Source organism: Zonotrichia leucophrys, chromosome 14, assembly GCF_028769735.1.
Source record: "Zonotrichia leucophrys gambelii isolate GWCS_2022_RI chromosome 14, RI_Zleu_2.0, whole genome shotgun sequence".
Classification (NCBI taxonomy): Eukaryota; Metazoa; Chordata; class Aves; order Passeriformes; family Passerellidae; genus Zonotrichia; species Zonotrichia leucophrys.
In genome coordinates this window covers 9,346,659-9,374,437 of record NC_088184.1, presented here as the reverse complement: position 1 = coordinate 9,374,437, position 27,779 = coordinate 9,346,659, and the positions used below count along the sequence as shown (strand labels likewise).

General features: G+C 45.0%; 2 protein-coding genes across 2 annotated transcripts; both read right to left on the bottom strand.

Moving 5' to 3' along the window:
* Positions 1 to 361: 361 nt before the first annotated feature.
* Positions 362 to 13,043, bottom strand: DAGLB (diacylglycerol lipase beta). The gene is made up of 15 exons (XM_064726181.1): positions 12,813 to 13,043; positions 12,105 to 12,256; positions 9,776 to 9,950; positions 9,048 to 9,309; positions 8,843 to 8,968; positions 7,680 to 7,807; positions 6,621 to 6,747; positions 6,200 to 6,283; positions 5,709 to 5,786; positions 5,015 to 5,095; positions 4,804 to 4,931; positions 4,271 to 4,339; positions 4,103 to 4,175; positions 2,858 to 3,111; positions 362 to 1,453 (listed from the first exon to the last, which is right to left on the bottom strand). Exons 1-15 carry the CDS (start codon positions 12,905 to 12,907, stop codon positions 1,261 to 1,263), a joined length of 2,025 nt encoding a protein of 674 aa, XP_064582251.1. The 5' UTR covers positions 12,908 to 13,043; the 3' UTR covers positions 362 to 1,260.
* Positions 13,044 to 13,609: 566 nt separating this feature from the next.
* KDELR2 (KDEL endoplasmic reticulum protein retention receptor 2) lies at positions 13,610 to 26,131 on the bottom strand. Its single transcript, XM_064725963.1, has 5 exons — positions 25,922 to 26,131; positions 19,332 to 19,432; positions 16,788 to 16,946; positions 15,495 to 15,747; positions 13,610 to 14,819 (listed from the first exon to the last, which is right to left on the bottom strand). Exons 1-5 carry the CDS (start codon positions 26,010 to 26,012, stop codon positions 14,785 to 14,787), a joined length of 639 nt encoding a protein of 212 aa, XP_064582033.1. The 5' UTR covers positions 26,013 to 26,131; the 3' UTR covers positions 13,610 to 14,784.
* Between the last annotated feature and the right edge of the window lie 1,648 nt (positions 26,132 to 27,779).

Here is a 27,779-nt window from a genome sequence, read left to right as displayed (position 1 = left end):
CTGCTCAGGGCCAGTGTGCAAAGCCCAGGCTGGCAGAGCTCCCCTGGGAACCCAAACTGAACCCAGCACTTGGCAGCAGCTCTGCAGAGCCCCTGCCCTCTCAGTGCAGCTGCTCCAGCAGGGCCCTAAAGCTGCTGGCAGTGGGGGGCAGGGTCTGTTCCACTGCCCTCTATGCAAACAAATCCTTTTCCTCTGAACCAGTCACAGTTTGTGCTTAAATGGCCCAGATTCCAGGCTTTCACTGAAAGCCCTGCTCTGTGTGCTGCCTGGGGCTCTGGGACCCCACAGGCCCCAAAAGCAGCAGGGCCCTCCTGGTGCTGCCTGCCCTCACTGCTCTGACAGCCAGCACTGGACCTGTCACTGCCACAGGAGCCAAAGTTTTATTTCATTTTGTCTCCATATCAAGTATCACAGCAGGAACATCCACACAGTTAATTCTCAACCACATCATAATTTACTGACATCAATTTCTTTTAAATAAATGCTGCTGAGCCTTAAAAAGGAAGAAAAAAATTAAAATAGTTACACACTAGAAACAAGGAATCCACTTTTTAAAAATCATTACAACTGGTTACACGTTCTTGGCAGAATCAGAGTGGTGCTCAGTAGCTGGAGCTAGAGCAGGTGACCAACATGATGCCAGGGCCTTAATGTTATTTTTTTTTTCCTCTCATTAAGTAGTTTTAGTTTAAAATCAATAAAAGCAATGATGTAGATCAACACATACAAAAGACAGGTAAAGAATATTGCACATGTATATCCAAGCAGCATTTAACCACAACAAGCCCTCCCCTGCAACCCTGGGATCCCAGCACAATCTGTAAGAAAAAATAGTGCAATCACTGAGCGTGCCTGGGCTGGGCTCACTCACCCTGCAGGCCGGAGCTGCAGCCCCTGGCAGGGACAGGGAGCAGCAGTGCAGCTGCAGCTGCTGGAGGAGCCCTGGCAAGGCTCTGCTCTGCCCCGTGGCTCTCACACATTCACTCTGGTCAGCGTTCAGCTGCTGTGCCAGCACTCAGGCTGGGCTGGAGCTCCTCATCCTGATCCCTTCTGGGCAAGCCCAGCCTTCAGCACAGAGCCACAGTCTGTGCTTTCACCAGCACGACATTCCCCGAGTGCTGCAGAGGCAAGGGCACTAAGACCCTTGTTCATTTTATGCAATGTGAGAAAAGTACTGAAATCCACTTAAGCATGAAAGTGGAATGTGTCCTGAATACCTGAAACCTGCAAAGGAGCCCCCAGGTCCTGCTGGAGCTGTGCTTACACTGCACTGGGGTTGTATTCTCGTGTTTGACAAGACAGACACGATCCATGTTCCTGAGACAAACTGTTCAGAGCTTTGAGCACAACATCTGGCATGTGGTCTGTGATCATCTTGGGGCTTATTAAAATGCTGCTGAAGACGGTTTCGTTTGACCATCGTGCCGTGTATTTAATATCTGAAGAACACAACCTAGGGAAAAACACATCAGAAATCAAATGGCTCTGTCAGAACTGGAACAGACAACCTGGAGGCTCTGGACAGGGCTGAGGGAGGAACTGGAACCCTCTGAGAGCAGCAGGTGGGATCCCAGAGAGCTGCAGGTCTGCCCTTCAGCAAACAGCAAAATTGCTGCCATCAAGTGTCCCTGAGGGCAGAACTGCAGCACATTCCCTGTGCTTTAACAGGCAAAGAAGCCACCATAGATCAAATAATTCTGCTCCCAAAAACACAGAATAGAGCCTGAGCAAAGAGGGGAGGGCATTGAACACTGCACATTCACGTGGTTAATGTCAAATACAGGGAATAAATCCCAGTGGTGTCTATAGGATACCAGGCAATACATCTAATGCTGCACACAGGATGCACCAGTCTGTAAAATGAAATCCCAAATTCATGATGGGGGCTCTGCTGTGCTAGGCCTACTTAGAAAAACTCCCATTAGTAACTGCTGTGCTGTGGAGTAAAAGAAATGAAAAGAAAATAAATTAGCTCAATAAAGCAGAAGAGCAGCCAGTGGGAAAACCTGCCCAGGTCAGAGGTGTTCAAGTATCTAACTTGTACAACCAGTAGTAAAATTGTTAGAAATTAAAGATGTGAAGCTTAAACAAAACACTGATCTACTGAATGGGAGGAAAGAAGTGAATTTTTCCTCCAATCCTTTTTTTTCCTCTCCGTAAGGGGCAACTTCTCTTTTCTTCTGTAAGATAGTCTTGTGCAAGTTAAAAATGCTCTGATTTCTGTTTCAGAACACGAGGGCTTGCCTGGCTAATGGGCTGTTTCAGGTTGCTTTGTCTAAAAAAACCCAACATCAACAAAAAAACACACAAAAAAAAACCCCTGAACACAACACTGCCCCAACAAAGCCACAATCCTCACCCTTCCAGCAGTTTCAGCTTTCTGCTGTCTTTGTCTCAGCTTCCTGCATGCACAGAAAAGCAGCAAAGTGACAGGAAAATCTACAGCCAGTGTGGGCACACCCTGGGGACTGGGGCAGCTCTCCAGGCACCACTGCAGCTCCTCCTCATCACCAGCACTCAGCACTGCTCAGGAATGGGGAACTGTCACCACTCCACCCCTCCCAGGACACTGCAGAGCTGCAGCCTCGGGCAGAAACTGCCACCTGGCAAAGCTGAACTTGCCAAGTTTGGGTTTAAAGTCCTCACTTCAGCAGCTGCAATAAATGGGCAGGATAAGGCACAAAGAGAACAGGGTGCAGGGCTTGAAGTGAAACAGAAGTTGTGAGACAGAATAGAAACTGAAAACTGGGTAATGTGCAATAACCAAACTGAGTACTGGAGATGCACAGAGCTGGAAATGTGCCCTTTGAAAGGAGCTCCAGGGAGACAGGAGAGTGGCATTCATCATCCCACTCACCTTTTAGAGCTGCATTCTTCAACAACATGGATGATCTTTCCAGGCAGATACAGGTGAGGGTACTGAGGGGGTGAATTCAGGCGTGGCTCCTCCTCGAGGGCGTTGTAGGAAGGAGATCGATGAACCATTAAACTCTCCTCGGCCAGGAGGGGCTGGCTCAGGGCGTCCTGGCTCCTCCCATCCAGCTCTGTGGGGAAATCATCAGGGTCTCCTCCAAACACCTCGTACCAACAGCCCCGCAGCAAAATCTGGTACTGAAATCACACACAACAGCCCAGTTCAACTTTGGCATCCCTTTCAGTAACATATTCTAGTTGTGTGCTTGCACACACTTCCTCTGGAAATACAATTAAAAGATTAAAAATTACTTTATGCACATGCTCCCCAAATTTTGTTTGCTAACGATCTCCTTCCCAGATTTCCCCCCCAGAAACATTCATTTCAGCAGTATGGATCCTCAGCCTCCAGTACCACTACAGAAAACATCCACCAGCTGAATTACTCCATGTGGATTCTTGCTCTGCAGGTTGAACTTTTCTTGCACCTGTAACTTCTGTCCATTATCTTATTCTGGATTTATGAGGTCACACAGACCCTCTGCTCATCCCAAGGACTACATGGAAATCTTGGGCCATGGCAGGTTCAAGTTCAGATGCTCAAAAATGGCAGTTCTGGATCTCTGAGCCACAGCTCTGCTCCTCCAGTACCACCCTGCCTGACACCACCTGATCCAGCACAGCCAGAACTGTTTCCCACCAACAGTAAAAAGAGGAAAAGATTTAACAGTGTAACAGAGAAATATTTGCTTTCCAAATGAATTCTGACAGTAAAATATAAGTAAAATCAACAATTTGCTTACCTACTGGTACTAGTTATTACACTATTAAAGTAAGTAATCTTACTAACTTTTTGTCATTTTAGCTGTTTGGGTTTTTTTCCCATTTTTGTTTTTTAACAGTTTCCTTTTATCAGCCAAACTAGCAAACAGATAATTTCAGGCCTTTGATGTTGTAAGCCAGTATATTGGGAGTCTTACTGAATCCTATTCTCCAACAACACAAGTTTACAGGACAGGAGAGTAACACAAATGTCACTGAATTAAATGCAAACAATTTTGTTCTGAAACACAACTGTAACTCTCAGTTTTGAAATCAAAAATACACACACCAGCAGTCTCTGCATTAAATCTGGGGCTTAACCCAGGTAACAATTCCACAATTTTAACCAGGAACTGCATTTGGTTACCTTGGGCCTGTTGCAGTTTGCCACAATTCTCACTATTCTTCTCTTTAAATCCTCCATGTTGGGCATACTTAACCTGTGTAAACACACAGAACAAAGTAAAGCAAAGCCTCCTATTGTCTACTATCAAACACATCTCCAAATACCAATTCAAAAGTATTTTCATCTCACCTTGCAACAAGGTCTTTTCCAACAATGACTGAAATGATGAAATTCTTAGTGTAATCTGCAAGTGATTTGCTTAAAAAAAAAAAAGAAAGAAAAAAAGCAGTTTAGATACACTAAGGAGATAAGCACACTTTAGTTTTAGGATGATCACAATAATTCAGCAGAAATACAAACATGTGGCAGCACCATCTGCAGTCAGGGGCTCAGGGCTGTTCAGACCTTCCTGCTGAAGGTGACAGAGAAACCTCAGAGCTGACTCTGAGGGTGGGAGGATGTCCAACAGGCCAGGGCAGACCAGGCAGGGGAGTGTTCTTCTGGAACAGTTACTTTAAATTCTAATTGTACTGCCTGGCAGAATTCCACAGACGTGTTTCATTCTGCAACACTCCACAAGAACTGAACTCCAGGTGGAGCAAATGAATTTGAGTGGAGAGTGGAGAAGATACAAACCCTTCCCCCAGTCAGCCCAGCTAGCACAGCTGGCAGCTGCCTTGATTTCACAGCTCAGACACAGAACCAGCAGCAGAGCCTCTCACCTTAAGAGCCCTCCAGGGGGAGAGAAGGCAAAACACCTCAGGGTGGGGAAGGAGTTCCTGAGCATGATGGCCAGGATGGACGCGGTCCCACCACCCAAACTGTGACCAACTATCACAAGTCTATATTCCTGCAGATACAAAGACAAACTTAGATGGACACAGAAAAAGCTGTGGGTAATTTTTAAATCAAATTATTTGGAAAGTAACTTACTGGGGCAATTGTGAAAGCCTGGTTTAAAATTCCATCATTTATCAGCTTTCGATAGATGTAATTTGCAGCCTGAGTTATTCCCTGCAAGAGAGCAGCTCAGGTTAGAAGGGAGTCTCTAATCTGAGGTGTGACACAGGTGCAGTTCAAATACAACAGCATCACAAAACAACTTTGTGCAAAGCTGGTCTTGTCTCTGACATCCTCCTGACAGAGGTCTGGTTAGAACCAAGAGCTCTGTATGTATTGTATGTGTGGGTTAAAAAGGTTTGGGGATCTTTCATAAGGACATTAAGTCTGACAAGAGTCAGACTTAAAATTCTACCTTGCAGTGCCAGAGGCAGCATTTGATGCACCAAACACTGAAACAATTCATGCAATCCATCTGACAAGGAGAACATTCTTCTGTTTAACTAAGGATCCCAGGTGTTTCTAGCTTGCTACTGCTGAGCTGACATACAGAGAGCCACAGGCTGCACACACACACAGAGATACACACACAGACACACAGAGACACACACATACAGAGACACACACACACACACACAGACACACACACACACACACACACACACAGACATACAGAGACACACAGACTCACACACACACACACACAGAGACACACACACAGACAGAGACACACACACACACACACACAGACAGACACACACACACACAGACACACACCCACACACACCTTATGCACAAACCCATTCTCCAGGACCTCCTCCAGTGTCAGGTCTTCACAGTCTGCTGACAGATCAGTGAGAATGTCCTGTGAACAAAGCCTTGGTCAGAGCTCCCTGCAGGGCTGGGAGGCCCCTGGGCCGTGCTCTGCTCACCCTGTCACAGCTGGCTGCAGCTGTGTGAGCAGCACAGCACAGCCCACACACACCCCAGCCCCAGCAAGCACAGCTCCAAGCCTGGCAACTATTTCCAACTGCAGAGACCCCATTGTAGATGCACCTCCACTCACAGTGTCTTGGAATTACCCCTGCCTGTCCCTCTCTCTCCAGCAGCACAGGCAATATTACCCATCCAAGGGCAGGGGGTTTACAATTTAAACCTGGGAGACTCATACCTGTGAGTGAGCTATTGTAACATGTGCCAGCCTAACACAATTTCCTCTGGGTACTGGGACTTCCCTCATTTCCATAAAGCAAATTATTGATAGCAGATGGATGATACCTCAAAGGACAAGGTTCCTCTCACAGCGACCACAATAGCTTCTTTTTTGTGATCCAAAGCAACAAAAAATGGAATCTCATAGATCTGGAGGAGAAAAATGTAATCAGTAAAGACACCAAAATCTTGCAAGGGCAAGCATTTAAAAGGGCAAGCTCTTATTGAGCTCCATACTGTACTATGGAAAGAAGCTGAACTGGTCTCTCATTTGGTTATCTAAGTGCTTTTTTTCAGTAATGAGACAGATTTATATCAATGGTTTGGTGGCTGTTCTGTCAGATCAGAAAAGAAATCCCCACTGAATGTTTTCATTTGGGTTTGCATTTTACACTTCCTAACTGCTGAAGGCAAACTAGACCCTTCAGGCCTTGCTTTCCCTGAATTCACCACTACAGCTTGCCCAAAGCCTGTCCAGACTGTTTACCTTGTTATGAAAGCTGATATGAATGAAGTCTCTGTACTGCAGCCCTGTTATTTTTAGGATGGATCCAAAGTGAAAGTTGTGCCGATCACCGCCCGTTATTTCAGAATCTGTTGGTCTGTTTCTGCAACTAACAAACACAGAGGAGAAAAACTTTCATGTTCCAGTTTGTTAGGTTTCCTTTCAAGGAATCAAACTCAGTTAAATTTGCAGAGGGCCTTCTGCCAGGAATCAGAAGTGCTTTCTCTTTGCAACAGCACCAGTAAACATTCTGATGCCAGATGTTACCTCTGCCTGTTACAGGAGCATTGGCAGAGCAAACAGTGCAGTAAGAAAAGAATTCTTAACATTACAAGCCACTGAGAGAAAATACAAACAAGGAAAAAGGAAATTCAAACAAAAATTTACACAGCAATCTGATCTCATGTTTTATCCACAGTATTATGTGATAATTATTTTCTCCAAGTGATTTATATTTCAGTAATAGAAAACACTTGGAGAAAATAATTCTCCATATTTCATAATAGTAATTACAAAAAATCATTCTTCCAGTCACAAATACCAGTGGTCATATACAGTAATCCTATCTAGCAATATGCAAAATTACTTACTGACCATAAACATGTCTGAGTAGGGGTCAAAAGGAACTAAAAGGAGGCTGGAGGGACAGGGAACTTCTGCTAATTCCTTAGGACAGAGAAAATTACTGATACACTTTTGTTTCTGTATGTAAACCTGTGCCCAAAAGAAACCTCTAAAAAATCTCATTTTAAAACATATTTCATTTAATTTTAACTCTTCCTTTGTCATTTTGCTAAATGAATTTTTTATCACAATCACAAACCCATGGAAAAAAAACTCAATCTGTTTGAGGGTGGAAAGGCACTGGAATTTTGTTTCTCTGAATTTCTGAAAGATAACTCCAGCAATCAAGCTCATGTACATCCAAGAGTGATATAATTTAATGTAACAAAAACACTGCTATTGTAACTATTTGATGTCTGCTAAGACTAGTTAAACAGAAGGCAGCTGTGTGTTTTTAAGCTCTGAGGTCAAACCTACCAGTCACCATTGAGCTTACAGAGTGCAGTATATGGGTTGGTGTACACATAGTAGGGCCAGCCATAGGCAGCTGCAGCAAACAGCATGTAGTGAGCAGCATTCTCCAGCTCAACATCCAAATCATCAGTCTGGAGGCACACAGGGAAAGAAAAGGGAACAGAGAAAGGGAGGAGGTTGTGTTAGGCAGCCTCAGAATAAAACTGAAAACAGGCTAGTGAAGATCAAAGCATTATGAAATACACACTACCCAAAAGGAAAACCTCAAGGTCTAAGAGGAACTAAAAATAGCCACTTGTATTTCAGGAAAAAGTCTGTGTTTATTTGTGTAGCTTAACAGCTCAAGGATCTTGCAAAGCTCTCACTGAATCAGTTTTTTCCAATGCTGATACATTGATAAGCTCAATGCTGAGAACAACATTCACTGCAATTATGCCACCTAAGGATGTCCAAGGGAAGGCTGCAGAGTCTGGCCCAGACTTTCAAAGCACAGCCCCATCCCTCTGGCTGCATTCCACAGGAACTTGAGAGAGTTCCTTTTAAAGTAAAGGAACCAGGAACTCCAGAGCTCCTGGTTAAAGTAAAACTACCTACACCTATGAAACACAGGCGAAAAGGAGGGGAAAAATTTACAAATGCACTTTTTCACTAACAACCAGCAAAAATCAGTTAGGACACTAACCCATCACCTGCAAGCATTTAAAAGATGCTACTTTTGCTTCTTACCTTGTCTGGGTATTTGGAGCAGATAAACAGCCCACAATACAGACTAGATTACCTTCTCAGTTGTATGCAAACAGTATCAAATATTCATTCTCCCTCTGTTCCCTTTCTCTCCCAAGTGTTCATCAATGATCAAATGTCCTAAATGGTTCCTTTCTTTGCACTTTATTCTCCATTCAAAGTTCTACTCATGCAAAAGCAGAAAAATGTTTTTGACAACAAAAACATTTCACTACATGATTTCATTTCACACAGAATGTTTTCACTACATTTATTAATAATGATGAATGAATTGTTATGAATTTTATTGCAGTGTTTAATTTCATTAAAAGAATAAATAAAATAAAACAAGAAAACCCTCTCCAGAAAGAAGTGCATTTCAATTTGAGCTGGCACCATTTCCCAGAACAATGACACCAGAGGCTGCACCAAGCCCATCTTACCACGAGAGATGACGGAGAATGACACAGGACTTCTTCAGGCTCTTTGGGGCAACTTTCCATTTTATCTTGCTCTTGATGGAGCAGAATCAGCCCAGCTGCTATGTCACTTGGCACCAGGTCAGTGTCCTGCACAAGACACAGCAGGCTCTGTAAAACCCCCCAGCTCCATGGCCAACACAAACAGCAAGAGGAGCGAGGCCCTTACAGAGAAGTAGGAGCGGAAGAGCTCGGCGATGCTGGTGAAGGCCACGCGGTGGTCGTCGTCCTGCACGATGCAGCAGCACAGCAGCCGGATCCTCTTCTCCCACACCCTGGTGGCTGAGCTCTTCACGTTGTACAGCAGCTGCCCCGAGTGGCTGCTCTCCAGGTTGCGGCCCACGCCCTCGGGCAGGTAGAACGTCTTCTTCCCCCCGAGGGGGTCAAAGACAATGACAACTCCAATGATGGTGAAGACGATGATAATCCAGCTGGGGACAGGAGGGAGTGGGACAGCAGACTGTGAAACCACACACTTCTGACAATGTGCAAGAAATCCCAACTACACTTCTTGGAAGCCCGAACCGAAGCTGGGGATGGAATTGTGTATGGAGACCTGCTGGGCTGTGCTGAGGCTGCAGCTCTTTGGGCTGTGCTTGCAATACTCTGGGAACCAGAACAAGGCACCAAAGCAGGAACCACAGCCCAGAGCTTTGGAAGAGGAAGAGCAGCTCCATTTTTCAGTACCAGCTAAGTGATCAGGTTACTACACTTCATACTTATCCACTTTTCTACACTCCCATTGCCCCTCTTATCCTTTCTGACCTTCACCTCCTTTCCTTCACTGCAGCACACACTTTCTCTCCCAAGGCAAGAAGCGTTTTTAGGGAAGGATACCAACCCACTTCCCCCTTCCCACACACAGTCAAGCTCAGATCTGTGGGGAGGCACCTTTACCTTGCAATAACTGTCCCAATGACGCCATTCACCACAGTCTTCTCACACTGCACGCTGTTGTCTGACACCCACACAGCTCCTACAACTGCCCAGATGAACTCAGGGAAATAGAGAAGCAGGCGAGTGTAAAGGATTTTGGGAAGTGATTTTCTTGGGCCTGGATTAGAAATTGTTCCTGAAATTAGAGAGAGAATTTAAAACAAGAATTGTTCACAATGCACCTCAAGTACATAAAATCCTACCTGGAAATATGAACTTTCTGGGCTTTACAGAAAGTAAGAAATTTAAGTGAAACTATCAAGTTCTTTCATAGTAATGGAAATCTATCATTGAAGCTAAGAAAAACAACAGTGGATGTAGAGCTGTGGTTCTTACAATCTACTCCACTAAAACCCAAAACAACTCTAGCCAGAGACAGTTCTGCACTGAACTCGAGGCAGCAGTGCTGTGCCCCACATAAGCCAGAGCTGCATCCAGGAGCAGTGGCTCACCTACAGTTCCTCATGACTCTTGGGGCCTGCTTTTATTATTCTATTTAGCTTTTAGCTGGTTAATATTTCATTTTCAGATCCTATTTTGCTGGGCTACAATGAACTTTTTTTACTGGAATCTCTAAACAATAATAGGAGAACAAAAGTAGGACCATTACCAGGACAAATACTTCTCAGGCTCTTTTCTCCATTGTTAATTTACTAATAACCTCTTAGTTTCAGCACTCTAAGGCAATAAAAAAGGGAGTAACTTTTGGCCAGCTCATCTCTTAAAGCAGTCTGCTGATCCCAGGGTAATGGGTAGTGGGGTGGGAGTGCTCAGGTGTAGACAAGTGATTTGTCAAGGTTGCAGAACAAAACCAGCTTTGGGAACTGTTCCAATAACAAAGCTGTGGCTCACACCCAGTGATGAGGCTGTTTCAAAAGCCCTGGATCCAGAGGTTGCCTTTTCCCATTCCAGGCTGCAGCCTGTCCTGCAGCACTGTGGGTGCTTACACAGACACAGTCACATGGAACTGTGCTTCCTCTACACAACTTTCCTTTCTCAGCCCAGCCCAGGGTGTGAGGGCTGCAGGCAGGATCCCTGCTGGCATCACTGACCCTCAGGACAGCACAAGGGCTGGGGCAAGACCGAGCACACCCAAACCCACACATTCCAACACACCTCACCCTTTGTTTTCCTGGAAATTCAGCCTCAGAACTGCTCCATTTCTCAGCTACAATGGCCTCCCAGCTGTACTTTCACACTGAACAAGGTTCTTTCATCACTGCTATTTACAGTAACATCCCTCATCCCTGCAGCTTTGGTTGGAGCCTGGTGCTGACAACACCAAGGACAGGGGTTTGACCCCTCTATGGCCATTCCCTTAAGGGCTGGACTCAGTGATGCTTGTGGGTGCCTTCCAACCCAGGATATTCTGTGACACTTTGATATAAACATCACAGTCTGGCTGATCTTACTTGCCCTCCTCTGGAAACTCTAGGAAAACCAGTGGTCAGATTCAAGGCCAGGATTATCATCCAAACCTCTGCTCTGCCACAGTTTCTCTTCATGCACTCTTAAAATTGCTTAAATGGAAAGAAGTATAAATACTTATTTACAGGAGCATAAATACTTATTTTCACTGAGTCATGAGAACCAAGATATTGGAATCTGTGGAGTCTCATCTGTTACTCCAGAGACCACACACATATTTCAAATTAATCTTCTTAACATTACTTCTATGATCAGCTGCCTCACCAGAAAAAAGCTTTCCTAGCAATTTTAACCCAAAATGAACCATTTCTACAAATAATTAGAAGTTGCATTGTGGTCCTTGCTTCTGTTCCACCATTCATTTCAAGTTGTGGATCTTGATTTATTTAACAATACTCAATGTCAGTTTTATTATGACATTTATGCAATTCACTTTTCTGTGTGTTTTTCCCCAGGCAGCCCACTGTAGCTAAGGGACTTTCACAAGATATGACTAAACCTGCCTATGCAGGGCAGAACTAACAGGATAAGGATTCTAAATGATTCTGGACACACTTCCCTAAATCCCTGTCAGAGAGGTGGAGCAGTGTTACATCAGAGGTCACACACACAGAGTTTTCAGGCTGCTCTGACAGCAATGAACCATTAGCTGAACTAAGCTGTTGTATCTATTCATTATGTTAGATTACAGACTAACAAAGATAATACTATTAAAGCAAATATGTTAATGCTGTTGGAGTTTTTCAAGTCTGACTACCATTAAAACATTTCAACTTTTGATAGGTTTTATGTCAGCTCCGGATTAAAAACAGACATCTATTACAATCCTACTCGATAAAGACAAAACATCATTATTATTTACCTTGCATACTGACGTACACAAGAGCACACAACGCACATATTATGGAAGCCAGGAGAATGATGAGGCCGAGCAGGTAGCTGTGCAGCAATCCCCCCCCGGGACAGTTAAACTGCCCCTTGTGAACAGTGTAAAGGACAAAAATCCCAATCCACCTGCGGGAAGGGAGATAACAGCAGTTACAGCAGGAAGGGAGAAGCGCCTGCTGCGAAGCGATCGCTGCTCGATAGTGGTCGCCTCAATGAAAGCACTGCACAGAGATAAACAGCGAGGGACCTGTTACATAAGGGAAGTGCCGGGATGAAACCACTACACGAGCACTCAGCTCAGCAGCAATTACAATTCCGCCGAGAGCACACGGAGCCACAGGCTCCCTGCCCGGTGCTATCGCTGCCTCCCTCGGCTCCCGCAGCGGCGCGGACACAAAGCAGCCACCGCGTTCATTACGAAACACCCGAGCGCTACTCGCGGATTAAACCCGGGGGGGAGGGCGGCCCGGAGCGCAGCGGCAGCGCGGGCACCGCACGGTGCAGTGTGCACCGACCCCGAGCTGTGACGGGGACACACAGAGCCCGGGCCGGGGCACCGCTTCGTGCAGTGTGCACCGACCCCGAGCTGTACCAGGGCCCCACAGCGCCCGGGCCGCGGGCACCGCTCCTGCCGCCGGTGAGCGGCCGGGCCGGCGGGCAGCGGCCCCGGGGCACGCCTTACCACACCAGCCGGACGAACAGCTCGAAGGCCCCCGGGAGCACGAAGTCGTCGCTGCCGATGGCCCAACGCCGGCCGAACAGCACAAGCCCCGGCATCCTGCGGGTCCCGCCGCCGCCGCCGCTCCCTCAGGGCCCGGTCCCTCACGCCCCCCCCGCCTCAGGCCTCACCGCCCGCCGGGGCGGGCACGACCTCGCGGGGCAGTGACGTCACGCGCACACACTCCGCCCTGCGGACATCGCCCCGCCCCCATCGGGCGGTGCCGCGCACGCGCCTGGCAGGAGCCCCGCCCCGTTCCGGGGCGCGCGCGCGAGGCGGCGGGAAGGGCGGTGGCGCCCAAGGCGCGTGCGCAGTACGGCCCCCAGTGGGCGGGGCATGCCGGAGCAGTGACGTCAGTGCGCAGTGACGTCACACATCCGGAACAAGGCTCCAATAGGGCCGCTGAATGACGTCACAGCCCGAGGCGCGGCAGGAACAGCGCTCAGCTGGGCCCAGCAATGAGAGGCAGCGCTCACTGTGCAGAGAACGATGGCAAATTAACCTGCAGATAAAACCAAACACATACAAGCACCAAACCCTCCTCTGCACCAGGCTGAAGACTTGAGCTCTTACTAAACAAGCCAGAACTCAGCCTTCACTGCTTGCATCAGTGATAATGCCCCTCAGAGCCTTAAAAACTTCTTATTTCAGTACAGTAATAATATTAGACAGCTTATCCTCACCACAACTTTTCATCCAGTCCCAGGCAAACAGAAAACTTTCACATTCAAGAACGAAAAAAATGAAAAAAACCCGAAATGTTTTCACCATTTCATAAAGTGTTTATTGAGGATGGTAACACAGGATAAATCATGCAACAGCTCAGTAAAAAAAGGGAATCATTTAAAGGATGAAGAATGGTAACTGGTGCTGCTGATTCTGAAAAGTTTATAAAAAAAATATTAATTGTCCAAAAGTGACATCGAAAACCACTTGAAGCTGAACATGGAAGTTGCTTATAAAGCATTCATTAATAAGAAAATGTAGATATTGTTTAAAATGATCACCCACAGATTTCTGTAATCAACAACTCACACGTCTCCCTTTCCCACAGCTGGAATGGTGGAGCAGGGCTGGACATCCAAGATATTTAACCTTCTCTTCCAGAACAAACAGTCACAAACACTTCCCACTAATTAACACAATCTCATCTCTTACCCCTCACAACCTGGGCTGCCAAGTGCTTTCATTTTTGGGATTACCTTCCCAGACATAATGGCAGAACAGAAAGAGCCCATCCTTGTGGCCTCAAGTGATTTCCTCATAGCCCTCTTGCCATCAGTCTGTTTTAGAAGGGGAACAACTTCAAAATGTGAGTGTTCCCCTTCTAGCACCAGCATTTATTTTGAATAAGGAACTCCATGTCAGCAGATGGCACAAAGACTGGGCACCAGCACATCACATCAAACATCGGTGGCTTCAGATTTAGAGTTGACATATATTCGCCTTTTGGAAAAAAAATAAATATAGTGGAATGAAAACTGAATCAAAGGGAAAGAACAGATGACTACCATCCATCAAGGATGCACATATTTGTGCACTGAAAAAAAACAAAAGAAAAAAAATCAGTCATTTCAAAGAAAATTTTGAAAATTAAAAAAAACGTTTGCACTTGTTCCTGGTCATAAACAATCTCACAAAAATCTCACTTTTGGAACTATTCCAATTGAAACCATACACTGAATTTATTAATACAGTATAAGTTTCTTTATGTAAAAAATCTTTATACATAGTAATAAAAAAGATAAAGGCAAGATGCATCAAACAGAAATCTGCTGGTTGTTTTTCCTCCGTTCTTACAGAGCCGCTGATGACTACCTGCACTATAAAGAGCTGTGTTTCTGACTTTCTGTCTCAAGCATCTTCACCTTTGCTTGTGATAAGGATTGTTCTGTCCAAGCATCCAACAGGACAGATGCTGGTGATGTTTTGGCACTTACGCTGGCAAACTGAGCTTCTTTCCCTTGAGAACTGCAAGGAGGAGTGGGAAAGAAAACAGTCAGCAAAACAAAGTTGTGATGCAGGAGAAGCACACACTGCTAAAATGTCACAGGGACCAAAACCTTCCACACCAAATGGGTCGACTGCAGACAGCCCTCCTAGGCTGCCTCTTCAATACACACTGGTAAAACTAGAATTAACAATTCTAACCTTGCCCTCTTGTGGCACCCTGGAGTTCCTCCTTTTCATCCTCAAAGGACATACTAGCTCCCCACCACAGCCTCTTAAGAATTATGACTAAAATAACACAGCTTTGTGGTTACATAATGGAAACTTTCAACTCTTGGTGGTATTGAAACCACTGAGAAAGGTGTCTGCAAGCACAGGATCTGCATGTAACAGTGTGCATGGTCATGGGAAGCAGGAGGATCATGCTTATCCATGGAAGGCAACAACAATATATATTTAGCCATACTTAAGTCTTTCCAAAAGTTCATCAGACCATTTATTTATTTATATTCTACCTGTACCCCAAAAAAACCCTCAGAAATGCCCCACACTAGCAGAAAGTGTACTCAATAAATTAAGGGTACTTCAGAACTAATTTGCGCACAGAATTAACGAGCTCATAATCCTGACATAGCACACCCCTATGAACCTGTTAACATCCCACAACCTGAAGCTGGAAGTTGCTGTATTTCTTACCTTTTGTAACATACAAATAGAAGAAGTCACAGTACAGAACGGTCTGGACCACACCAGCAACAACAGCGATGAGGTCAAAAAATCCCTCAAAGTAGTAGCGCCAAATCCAATTGACTAAGTACAAGGCACGGTACAGACCCAGGAAGAAAAGATAGTGAGTAGTGATGGTCTCTGCTTCCCCAGTTTTGCTGATCATAAAAAGTTGAGGGAGAATAGCAACCGATTCAAGATAGATAGAGAAGGTCCACAGTATCTGAAAGGAGAAAACCACAGGTAAATCACTGATAACAGCAGGACAGAAAATATTTGACTTGGCTCGACTTTTCACTCTCTAACAATGTTATGGATGAATGAATATTTATTCATACAGGTCCAGTATTTTGGCAAATTTTCCCTGGTACAGGAAAAACTAAGTGAAAGCTTCATGATCAGCCAGAGGATGGGAGGAGGGAACTCTCCTGGCAGACAGCAGACTCTCCAATCCAAACCAGCTCTCTGCTGAGCTGCCACACACAGATTTACTTGTGAGGCAATTTGTGTGCATCCAGTTCACATTATCATGAAATGCAGCTTACAGATTCCATGCTGAGAAAGCTGCAGGGAAGATGAAGTCCCTTCCCCTGCTTAATGTTCTTCCATTTTTTATCTATTTGTTTAAAGAATGAGCTAACCCAGAACAAAATTTAAAATATGTCTCAAAGTGTTGCAATTCAAATTCCCTTACTCTGTAATAAATTCATTCAACCCCAATATAAAAATGCAGCTCAGTCCATGTAAAACAAGCATTTAAAGTTACTCTCTATTTTGTAGGAAAAAATTACCTGCTTGAACTCTCTGTAATGACATTTAAAATATAATTTTTCTGCAATTAAACACATAGCTGCATTTTAAATATAATGCAGTTCTTTTTTATAGTCTAGATCATTTGCAATTCTATAGAATTTAAGTAGTAGTATAATTCCTTTTGTTTTCACCAGGTGGCACCAACTATTCACAAACTGCATTTCTGGGGATTTCTTTAACAAACAGAACAAAAGGAATTCTGAATGAATACAGTCATCAGAGTGTACTGGGAAAAACACAGTTTTCTGCTTAATAAAATAATCTATGCTGATAACAGTGCTGCTCTCCTGAGGCGCCTTAAATTTGCACAGATATCTGCACCACAGATTCACTGAGGGAAGGATTAGCCTGAACCTACTAAACACAGACAACCTACAACCATTCACTTGCCAGGCTAACAATGCTCATCCTCACATTCCAAATATCATCTCACACCCACAATCAACTCACCTCCAGTGGAGAGAAGTCATGATTGACAAGGAAAGAGAGCCCACCAACAGGAACTATCAGGAACTCCACTCGGAAGGTGTCGTGGTTGCCATCATAGGTGGCCTTGAACTTCATGTAGATCAGGTACACGGTGGCGTACGAGCAAGCGATGTAGATGAGCTGAGGGCAAGGACAGAAACAACCCCAAAACAATCCACACAGGTTCCAGGATTAAATCACACTCCCTGAATAAGCACTAAGATGAGTAAGAGTGGTCTTTTTTGATTCTTTGCATTGTTTATGTGGTTTTGAAGGCTGTAGGTGGTGCTTAACTTCTGTCAGCAGAGTTGTAATTCAAAATGAGCCATTCTGGGCCCTGCTGGTTTTGTTGCTTTAAAGGCATCACATGCCCATGGTTGAAGTGACTGCCCAAAGGTGAAGACCCTTTCCAGAACTAAGGAAGTGACTGGAGAAGGAATACATGTTCTGCAACTGCACTGCCCCAAACATTTAGGTTAAAAATGTGCAGGTGCATACACACAATAGTAATGGAAGGGGTCTTTCTACATTCAAAAAGCCCAGCGTGGTGTGGCTGATGTGGCAATACATAAATATTCAATAATTCCCATTGAGACAACCATTTAACATATCACAAGTTAGCTGATTTGCTTTGGACCTTTGAACATCTCTAAAATCTGAAAAGTGGCAAACTGGGCACTGATCTTCACCAACCAAGAGGCCCTCAAACCCATGAGACTGAGAGCAGCAATGAACCAGAATTCAATCTGAGCTGATGCCTAACCATTCTGAAGGGTTATGGCACAGCAGACTTTATATCTATTCCCTGTGGAATAAGCAAAAAGCTTCATTTTACAGGTGAGAATACAGAACTAGAGAGACTCTAAGACTTTTGAAAGGTCAATCTGCCATCATCAGGACAGAGCTCATTGTCCTGGAGTCAACACAGTACAGCAGACTAGACAAATATTTTAGCTTCTGCCACTTTCAGCACAAAGACTGAATGTTCCAAACCATTTATTACATTAAAAAAGGATTCTTTGCAACACAGAAGTAACAGATTAAAAATCCCACTGTTTGCAGATGCTATTAATCACTAAATGCTCTGCTCACAGACAAAATCCTACAAATACTGCATTAAGAAGCTCAGAATGCAGAGGCTCTGCTACACAAGCAGCCCAGCTGAGTGGAGATAAAGAACCACAGGACAGGATCCAGGGAACCTTCACTATGGGTGTAAACAAATCACAGCAGGTATGGTCATAGAAGACACTGAGAAAGTGTGAAAGAATCCAAATTTCTTACATTACAAACTTCATTTCAAGAATCTCAACTCTCGACTTCTCAACTAAACTTCTCTCAAGTTCTCAATAACTGTGTAACATTATATCCTCCTACACATAAATAAATATAACACAAAATTGTGTTGGGACACTCAAGCAGCTTCACCTTGACACTACAATAATGGGCTGAAAAGACAATTATATGCATCAGTTTCTAAGCAGTAACATTTGAAACTGAAATAGAGGCTACCATTTTGAAAGTTATTATTTCCACATGCCTTCCTTTTCTGGTTGGGAGGGCTGCAGAACAAAGATGTGCTCATGGCCCTGAATCACAACCAATAAATAAATTAATGGCAAAAAACCCCTACCTTCTCCTTTAGTGCACCTATGGTAGCTTCCAATCAGAAATTACATGTGGAAAAAGCTTCTGTTTCAAGAATATTTTATTTAATCCACAGTTCTTCATCTAGACTGTTAATATTAAAACTTAAGCATACACATTTCACTTGTTGGAAAGCAAGTGTGAGTTTAGGAGACATTATTTTATTTCACAGTATTATTCCCCTAATTTATCCATCCATTTTGTGTTATTGATTATTTTAGTCTTTCCTCTTGGCAAAGTTATACTACCCTCTAAATTAAAGCTGAAAAGCATCAAGAAAATCCAAAAATAAAGGAATTGGATTAAAAAAAAAACCAACATACTGCTCTTTCCCAGATCACTGCTTTATCTTCTTGTACTCAGCACCAGAAATTGCAGGAATGAGCAAGTAAAAAACTCAAATTCAGCCTCACTGGCATTCAGTGGGCAAGTGACAGGGGTATAACTCACAGAAGCTACATTCCTTAAAGCTTACTCATGTCAACTTTTCATCAGCCTCTGACCAGACAGTAGCTGCAATTCTGGCAGTGCACTCTGAATACTAATTTACCTTGTAGTGAATAAAAGGAGATTTACTTGAGCTTTAATGTCTCAAATGAGAAATACAGTGTATTTGAACCATTTTTTTCCAAAAGCTTGTACTTTCAATAACCAAAATGTCATTTGTTCTAAATGTCACAGTCCTGATATAAACAGTTTTTTAAAATTGCATGTAGAGTGCAGAAAAGAAGAAGGATTTTGAGTCCATCTTCCACATTCTTTATCCAAAACCCATTGAGAGCTTTGGTGCAGTGGGCCATTAAAAATGGCTTTTACTAATGGCATTATGCACTCTGCATGCAACCTCACTAGCTTTTCTAACTCTTCAGCATACTCTACCTTCATAGATGTGTTATACAATGAAATGAATGAAGTGAAGAGGTCCAGGTAACGGGTAGTGAAGACCAGTGCAAACAGAAGCTGGCTTTTCCCAGAAATACCTAAAGTGATAAAGGAAATAATTAATCATTCAGAAAGTGATGAGGTGCTTTGAAACATTTGATGACGAGGATGAGAAAGGATATATCCTTTATTTTTAAGCAACTTGATCACAAAATTCGGACAAAATCCAAGTTGCCAAGCTGTACAAAGAGAATTCTAAGCCCATGTAGCTCAGTAGTGTGAACAGAAGTTACCCTGTACTGGAAGAGGTGCTGGCACTACACAAGGTTTAGAAGTTACTCACAGCAGGTAGTGTCATCTCCAAAAAGATCACCTGCAAGCTATCTGTTCTGTATTATCACTGGGCAAGGCTGCATCAGCTTTCAGTTCTCAGAGTGCTGTCACATGCCTCAGCACAATCTTTAGATGCTGAATAGCTGGAAAGGTACAAGGGCAATACAGAACAGACCCAGAGACAAGCAGAAGGTAAGATGGCACCAATAATGGGATTTTAGAGGAATACCGAGATTTTAAAACATAAGGCAATTCAATTCACAGACTCAATTGGTCACATGGTGAGAAAAACATCAAACAATCAAACCCACATGTTATTAGGTACTAAAACAAAATTTTAAAAAGGAAGAGAAGTGAGATAAAATGTCAGACATCTACACTGCATCTTCAAAGCAACTTTCGATTCTAGGTCAAAGCCCCAATGTCAAAATGTTTGTTTGTACTTAACTTCAGGCACTAGAGCACAGTTAGAAGCATAAAAGCTTTGCACAGTCAGTCACTAAAAGCTTCTGAAAGCTGAGGTGCAGCATTGCTCCATAATACTGATGTGGTGGTGTGTCACAGCAGGGGGACAAAACAACCTACTCTGTGCCTCTGTCTTGTTATTCCAATTATTCTTGTTTTCAGTCATCCAGGGCGAAAATAATTGAATCTGTTCAGCTAAGCATGCAAGTCTTCTTCAAAAAACAAGAGGGAAAAATACTCTGTAGGAGAGGCTGAAAATCCTTGTCCCTTTATACAGAGATATTTGTAGAAAGGCTTTTATTAACAGCACCATAAAGCAATTAGGAGAAGGCAATCTGCTATGGCTATTGAAGTCCTTTCTCACTCCAGCTTAAGGAACAGGAAATAAACTGCTCCAGATGAAGGAATTTAACCTATGAAGTACAAGAATGGCTGAAACAATTAGAAAGGGGTTTACAGATTTCATATGTGACATGTCTGCAAGGTGAGCCTGACTGGCCACCTACAGAACAGCCCAAGTACAGTGCAGGGAACATAAACCATCCCAAACCCTGCAGGCTCTAGAGCTGTAAAACACAAGCTGCAAGTATCACACACAAAACACACCACCTCTCCAAAAAAAAACCAAAACAAAAATAAAACCAACCCCCCCAAACAAACTACCTCCAAAAGTTAAGGAAAAAAAATACATTTGACATTTCTTGAACTACAAGCACATTGCACAGACAGCTGCAGCAGCGCTCTGGGCTCATCCCAGCTGTGCCTGTGGGCATCACAACTTGCCAATAAAACCTCCCAGCAAGCAAAGCTGTCCTAAGGTCAGAACCCACAGGACAAAGAAATCCACCTGGACAAATTACAGAACAGAGTGATACTACACTATATAATTAGCCTAAATTATTTAGGATGCTATTTACTTTGAGCAAATAACTGGGAACAGAAAAAAAAAAACCAAAACCAAAAACCAACCAGCATATAAGAGACATTAATTATTGATAACAGCTATAAATTTGGATCGGGATATACTGTCATAAATACATATAATATACTTGACAATTTCTTATAAGCCATTGCCAATCTTACCTCCTCAACCCCAAGCTGTAATTTTTATTGAGTCTTTCAATACTCTCACTGATTTTTGAATCTTTAGAATAGTTGTGAAGATTAAACTAATTTTAGTAAATTAGTTTACTAAGTAAAGTAGGCCAGACTAGGCTAGGCAAGGTTTAAATTGTAAACCAAAGGCCTATGAAGGCCTAGAAACATCTAAACAACAAACAGGAACAGGGCAAGGAGACAGGTGAACACAACAGCTGTACCACTTTGTGCATTTTAAGACTTTAGGAAATGTATCAATGCATGTGTCACAGCACTGACCCCGGCTCACCGCTGGCACCTGCAATGCACTGAGGCTACAATGATGCTATTCTCATCCTTCTCCCTTTCCTTTTCCTCCCACACACACTACTTAGTTCCTGAACTAAATAAAAAATGGTTTTATTTCTTCTTCCAAAGCTTTGGGCTCAAATTTGGAAGAACCAAACCTCTCCGTTTTGTTTCATGCTCACACATGGAAAAACTCCTTCAAGTTCTGCACTCCAGCTTGGCTGAAAGCCATAGCATGAAACTTTAATTCAGGTGATTTTCAGAGCCAGGCAGGAGGGCAGAGCTGAAATTGTAGTACTTTCTTATCAACTTCATTTTGCTGTGGTGAGTCAGGTAAGGAATAACAGGCAGGAGCAGAGGCACTGAGCTGGGCAGTGTGTACAGCACCTACCAACTATGAACTGCACATCACAGCCATAAAACTACCAACAAAAATTCTTCTAAGGAAGGTCAGCCCATACTTTGCCACGGAAACTTCACAGACTTTTAAAAATAAAGCAGTTCAGCTCTGTACCAAATGCACATCACCCACAGAAACACAACTCCTTTGGTTCTGCTAATAGGTACCAGCATTGACTCCTGTACTTCCAATTTAAAAATCCAACCTAATTTTAAAGACAAATTTTCTAACTGAGAAAGAGAATACCTTCCTTCAAAGAGAGAGAGAAAAAAATTCAAAGCTACCTAAAGCAGCAGTTTTTGTGAAAATACAGACAAATTAGCAGCAGCCCATGGCAAAGTACTGTCAGAAGTCTTCATCTTAGCACATTATCTGGTCCACAATAGACACATAAAATCGAGATACAGCTGCATTACCTAGCAAAAGTACTACACATTTACTATCTATACTATTTTTTTGGAGTATACAGCTTATAATTGGACAGCACTGCAACCGCAGGTCACCTTTAACACTTGATAAACGGCACAGAGAAAGGCAAATCAATTTTCAGGCAGTAATTTGCACTGCAAACAACCTAATTTGACTTGAAATGGGTAAGAAAATACAGTCTGAACAGGACAATGTTTGAAAGCATAGGATTCCTCAAGTCTCATGAATTTCCTAATTATGACATGATGTCGATAACGGAGTTACCTATTACATTCTCCATGGCTCTTCCTAATGATTTTTGAACTGTTATTTTGAGTGGCAAACATTCTTCCAAATTCTAAATTTGGCAACTCAACCAGACATGCAAAAAATTGTTTCCTTGCCAGCTCTAAAATTCTGAAGTCAAGATGTGATTTGCTTTCCCCTTTTTATTTTTTCAACCTATTGACTAAATAAGAAAAAAAACCAAAGTTTCTCAAACACAGAAAAGACAGACTGGTTCAAAGTGCAGATGAGCCTAGCCTTACCTATCTTCAATTAGAAGAGTCACTTCTTAAGAAAGAAAATGGGGACCATAAGTCTTGAAAAAGCAGCAGGTTGCAGCAGAGGTGCACAAGCTGTCTCCCTCATTTCCAGCTGCTTTTCCAGGGCTCTCCTGGAACAAAGGGCTCAGACACACAGATGCAACCAGAAGAGAGGAGTCGGCACCATGTGGTTTGCCAGCTCTCCATGGATCACAGCCTGCAGTTCAGCCAGCAGCCAGAAACCCTCCTTTATTTTCAAAGCCTGCTCCAAAAGTGCCTGGTTAAAGTAGCAGCTGGTTTGCCTGTGTTTCCTTAGTCACCAGTAACCACGAGGTATAGGTTTATTTAATTTATTAATGGTTCAAATAAGCATACAATGTAAAGAAATGGCAGAAAGCCCTCTAATAAGTGGCTCTCTGTAGCTGCTTAACATTAATTGGTAACTACTTAGGGGTTATTGTCATGCATGACTTTACAAACATATGCAAATGCATATTTACATCAGTTTCATCAATAGAAACCTCAACTGACAACAATGAACCACTAGGAGGAACAGAATAGAGCCCCAAAAATAAAACTCTTTGCTCGTGGTCCTTTGAGGTATTTATGTTCTTCTCATTCTAGACAAACTTGCTAGGCCTCAGACACCAATCTCACAGCAGCAACACAAACCTGGATTTACTCCTGAGGACTCAGGCAGAACTAGAAGATACCAAAGAAGCAACCCTGACAAACACATTTTTGCTTTCTTTTTTTTCTTTTTTTCCTCAGGAAAACGAATTAAGCAAATATTTTTACTGAAAGAGCTCATGCATGTGTGCTTGTGTCCAGGGACATTGGCTAATTTGGGAAAGGGGAGAGCAATGTCCCCTGTGTGATACAGGCCTGTTCACTTCTCTGCCCTGGAGAAAGCTGTACCAATGACTAGTGTGAGGCTGCTTTCTTATGAATAAAGCCCTACTAGGAGAGATTCTCAATCAAAATTGGCTTAAGGAAAGCAACATCAGACCACTCTTTAAGCAGAAAGATGGGACCAGGTCACATCGTACTATACTGTGTAAATAACCTCACATCCAAAGGTCACTTAAGAATCTCTTGGCTCAAACCCTATCTGAATTTCAGCCTCGCAATAGAATTTCACATTTTCTTTCTTCAGTCATTAAATGACATTCAGCTTTTAGATCATTAACCCTCCTGCTGTTTGTAATCTCAACTGCATTTCTCCAACACAGGACAAAGCTCTGCTCAAGAGCTGGAGGAGGCAAGGCCCTGTCCTGCCAGACCCAGGCAGGATTCCTGTGATGCACTAGAGCCTGAGCCAGGTAAGCTCAGCAGGAAGGTGCTCTTGTGCTCCGTGACCTCAGGAACAATAGTTCTGCAATATCGCTGCATGTGGGCTGTGGGGTCACTTGTTTGACCTCTTTTGTAAAGTTAAGAACAGTTTTTACTTTAGGTCTGTTTAAAGCCAAAGCTATTAGTTTATTTTTTAAAAAACAAAACTATTCATTTACTCTTTTTATTTTGTGCTACCAAGGGATTAGCTGGTGATTTGACATGACAACATACAGAACCTGTACTTCCTCCTACCTGTAGTGTAAATCTCTTTCATTTCCCCATTCTCAGTTATTTCAGGTTACAACTTAAACTAATTCTTCATGCTTTTAACTGAAAACTTTACAGATACATCTGTTCAACAGTGCTAACTCGGTATTTGAATAGTGTCATCAAAACGTGGCAAACTGATTTCAAGAACAATCGCTCTCACTAAAGAAGGAGAAGCTCTCTAGAGAGAAGGCAAAGCCAAGCTCACAGTCAAACTCCCGTGCACAACAAAACCCATCCACGTAACACACACTGCAAGGAAATGCCCATTTTGAATGACAACAGCTCCCAGCTTTCTGAAAGAAATCAGCTACGCTGCAGTTATGGGAACTGCCTGCAATTCCCTGCAACCACCACACCGTACAGCGAAGGGGGAGAGCGAAGCACGGCCCAAGGAATTGGAGCACGCCCGTTGCGGACGGGGGGAAGCGGCAGCGGGGGGCGGCGGAGCGGGGCTCGCCCGGGTCCCGGCGCGGCTCCCGCTGCCACGTCACACACACAGCCCGCGGCTCCCGCCGGGAATCTCCTCCTGGCGCTTCCCACCGCGGGCCGACAGCGAGCCCGCCACCGGCCCCAACAGCGGCACCAAGCACGGCTCAATGCCTGCACAAAAGCCAAGGAGAGGGGGAGCGTGAGGCCGCCGCGGAGGGAAGGGGAGAGCGGGGAAACTTCAGAGGCTGCGAACCGCGAGTCAGCGGCGGCCGGCGCTGCACCAAACCGCGGACACCGGCGGCCCCGGGGCCGGGCGCGGCCAGGGCAAGCGAGGGAAGAGATGGAGGGACGGAGGGATGAAGGCAGGGCGGCTGCTCGCCCCGCGGGGAACGAGGCGCTCCCCCCCGCCCGCCCTCCAAACCGGCCTCCCCATTCATTCGCCTGCCGCCGGGCAGTTACGTAAGGAAGGAGCGACCCTCCCGGACACAGCCGGAGCGCCGGGGCACGGGGATTAAAGTACAAATAATGGCAACCACAACACCTTCCAGGGAAATGCAGCTGCCGCCGGCGCACCCCCACCCCGAGCGGGGATGCGCCTCCTCCTTCCCCCTCTCCCGGCCGCTCACCCGCTCCGCCAGCGCTGCATTTGGAGGGGGCCGAGTCGCGGGGAGGTCAGAAGGAGGGCAGAGCCCCCTCCCCTGCGCGAACGGGCGCTTTTCACCTGCCCGGGCCGAGTTCTGCCCGCCCGCCCCGGGGCCCTCGGGGGCGCCCCAGCGGGGTCAATGCCCTCCCCGCTTTTGCCCGCTTCACCGGGGCCGCCTCCCGGGCCAGAGAGACAGGCGGGACCCCCCCGCCGCCCCGGCTCGCTGGGCTCTCCCCGGGGCGCGGCCCTTCGGGGGCGATCGCAGCACCCCGCGGCGAGTTCGGGGCTACGCCGCCCGGCCCCGGCGGGGCTCCCGCGGGCTCTGCGGCCCGGAGCCACCCGGCCGGTCCCGCCCCGCGGCCTCCGCACGCACCCGCGCAGGAGCGGCTCTTCCAGATCTTGAGCAGCAGGATGATGATGGCCGCCAGGTGGGACAGGTCCCCGGTGAGGCGGAAGATGTTCATGGCGGCGGCAGAGGCGGCGGCGCAGCCGGAGCCGGGGAGCGAAGATGGCGCAAGCTCAGCGGGCACCGAGCGACGTGGCCCGGGGACGTGGCCAGGCAGCCCCGCGCCGGTGCACGCCGGGAAGCGGGGGGAGCGCCCGCCCCGCCCCGCGCCGCCCTCACGGCGGGGCCGCCCCGGCAGCCGCGGGCCGGGCCAGCGGAGGGGAGCGGCCGCGGGACACAGCCCTTGGGGCGGCCGAGAAGCTGATCTGTATATATATATACAATAGCGAATATAATATAGTATATGTATATTTTATGGTTTGGAGGCCAACAGTGTGAACATCTACATCAGCTGCTAGAGAGAGTCCAGCGGAGGCCATAAAGGTGATGAGTGTCTCTCTTAGGAGAGACTGCGAGGGCTGGGCCTTGTTAGTCTGGAGAAGAGAAGACTGAGGGGGGATTTCCTCGATACATATAAATACCTCAAAGGTGGGTGCCCAGAGGGTCACAGAACCTGGAATCACAGAATGGTTTGGGTGAGAAAGGTTCTCAGGGATCATCTCGTTCTGCCCCCTGCCATGGGCACGGATGCCACTCACTGGAGCAGGGTACTCGGGACCCCATCCAGCCTAGCCTGGAACACTTCGGGGATGGAGCAGCCACAGCTTCTCTGGGCAGCCTGTGCCAGGATGGTGCCAGACGCCTTTCTGTGGTGCCCAGTGACAGGACAAGGAACAATGGCTATTAACTGGAACACAAGAAGTTTCACCTCAACACAAGGAAGAATTTTTTTACATTGAGGGCTGCAGAACACTGGGACAGGACTGGCCAGTCAGGGATTCTCCCTCCCTGGAGACATTCCAAACCCACCTGGACACGTTCCTGTGTCACTGCTCCAGGTGACCCTGCCTTGGCAGCAGGGTTGGACTGATGTCCAGATGTCCCTTCCAACACTAACAATTCCGTGATTCTGTGTAAACTTCCAAGAAAAAGAAAAAAAAAAGCACTTATTTCTTCAATAGTCATGCCTTGAGAGGCAGCACACTGCCTCTTCAGAGTCCTCAATCCCTAAAACAGGACATGACCAGCAAAATTCAGCGGGCAGTTCAAAAGAGGCATCTCCTCTTAATAACTCTCCAATGTTCTCTGTAAAAACACCCATCAATCCAAACAAGAGCAAAGAAAAATAGGAGTAGCTGCCCAGGAACAGGATTTCCAATGGTTGCAGAAAATGGGTAACAGCTTATTCCAGGTAAACAGTGGTGCTTTGCTGGGTTGCTCATTTCTTTAAAATCTTTTGGTTTACATTGTTTCACAGCCTGTTTGAGGAAATAGCATAAGGACTTTACTGTTACAGAATTATACTCTGAAAAGTTCCCACAGCAGAAGGTTATGGACTGTTTGAAATTTGAGAAAAGGATCCTAACTACAATATTTTTATTTTTCCGTTTAAAATGTGGCACAAACATTGAAATCTTTAGAGAATTTATATAATCCTGAGAAGGGAGAACTGATTAGTACCTGCTATTGAGTTTATCTTTTTTAGGAAGTACCCACTCTGTGACAAAAACAAATTTACTTATTTTCAGAGATTAGGAATCAAAGCCTGTCCTCTTACAACACTGTGTTTACAAGTACAGCAGTACAACTCCTTGACAAGCTCCCTAGTATCTCTTACTACTTCCTAAGAGAAGAGGTTGGATGTAAGGGTGAATACTGAAATAAAAGTAGCTAATAAAACCACTGACAGATGCATATCTGGAGTCTATTTAATAGATACATCTAA

Coding starts and splice junctions, on each gene's coding strand:
- DAGLB (XM_064726181.1), bottom strand. CDS start 12,907: ATGCCGGGGCTTGTGCTGTTCGGCCGGCGTTGGGCCATCGGCAGCGAC. Junction 9,951..12,104: donor TGTGTACGTCAGTATGCAAG/GTAAATAATAAT, acceptor CTCTAATTTCAG/GAACAATTTCTAATCCAGGC. Junction 3,112..4,102: donor CAAACTGCAACAGGCCCAAG/GTAACCAAATGC, acceptor GTGTGATTTCAG/TACCAGATTTTGCTGCGGGG.
- KDELR2 (XM_064725963.1), bottom strand. CDS start 26,012: ATGAACATCTTCCGCCTCACCGGGGACCTGTCCCACCTGGCGGCCATC. Junction 19,433..25,921: donor GAAGAGCCGCTCCTGCGCGG/GTGCGTGCGGAG, acceptor TTATCACTTTAG/GTATTTCTGGGAAAAGCCAG. Junction 15,748..16,787: donor ATGACTTCTCTCCACTGGAG/GTGAGTTGATTG, acceptor TTCTCCTTTCAG/ATACTGTGGACCTTCTCTAT.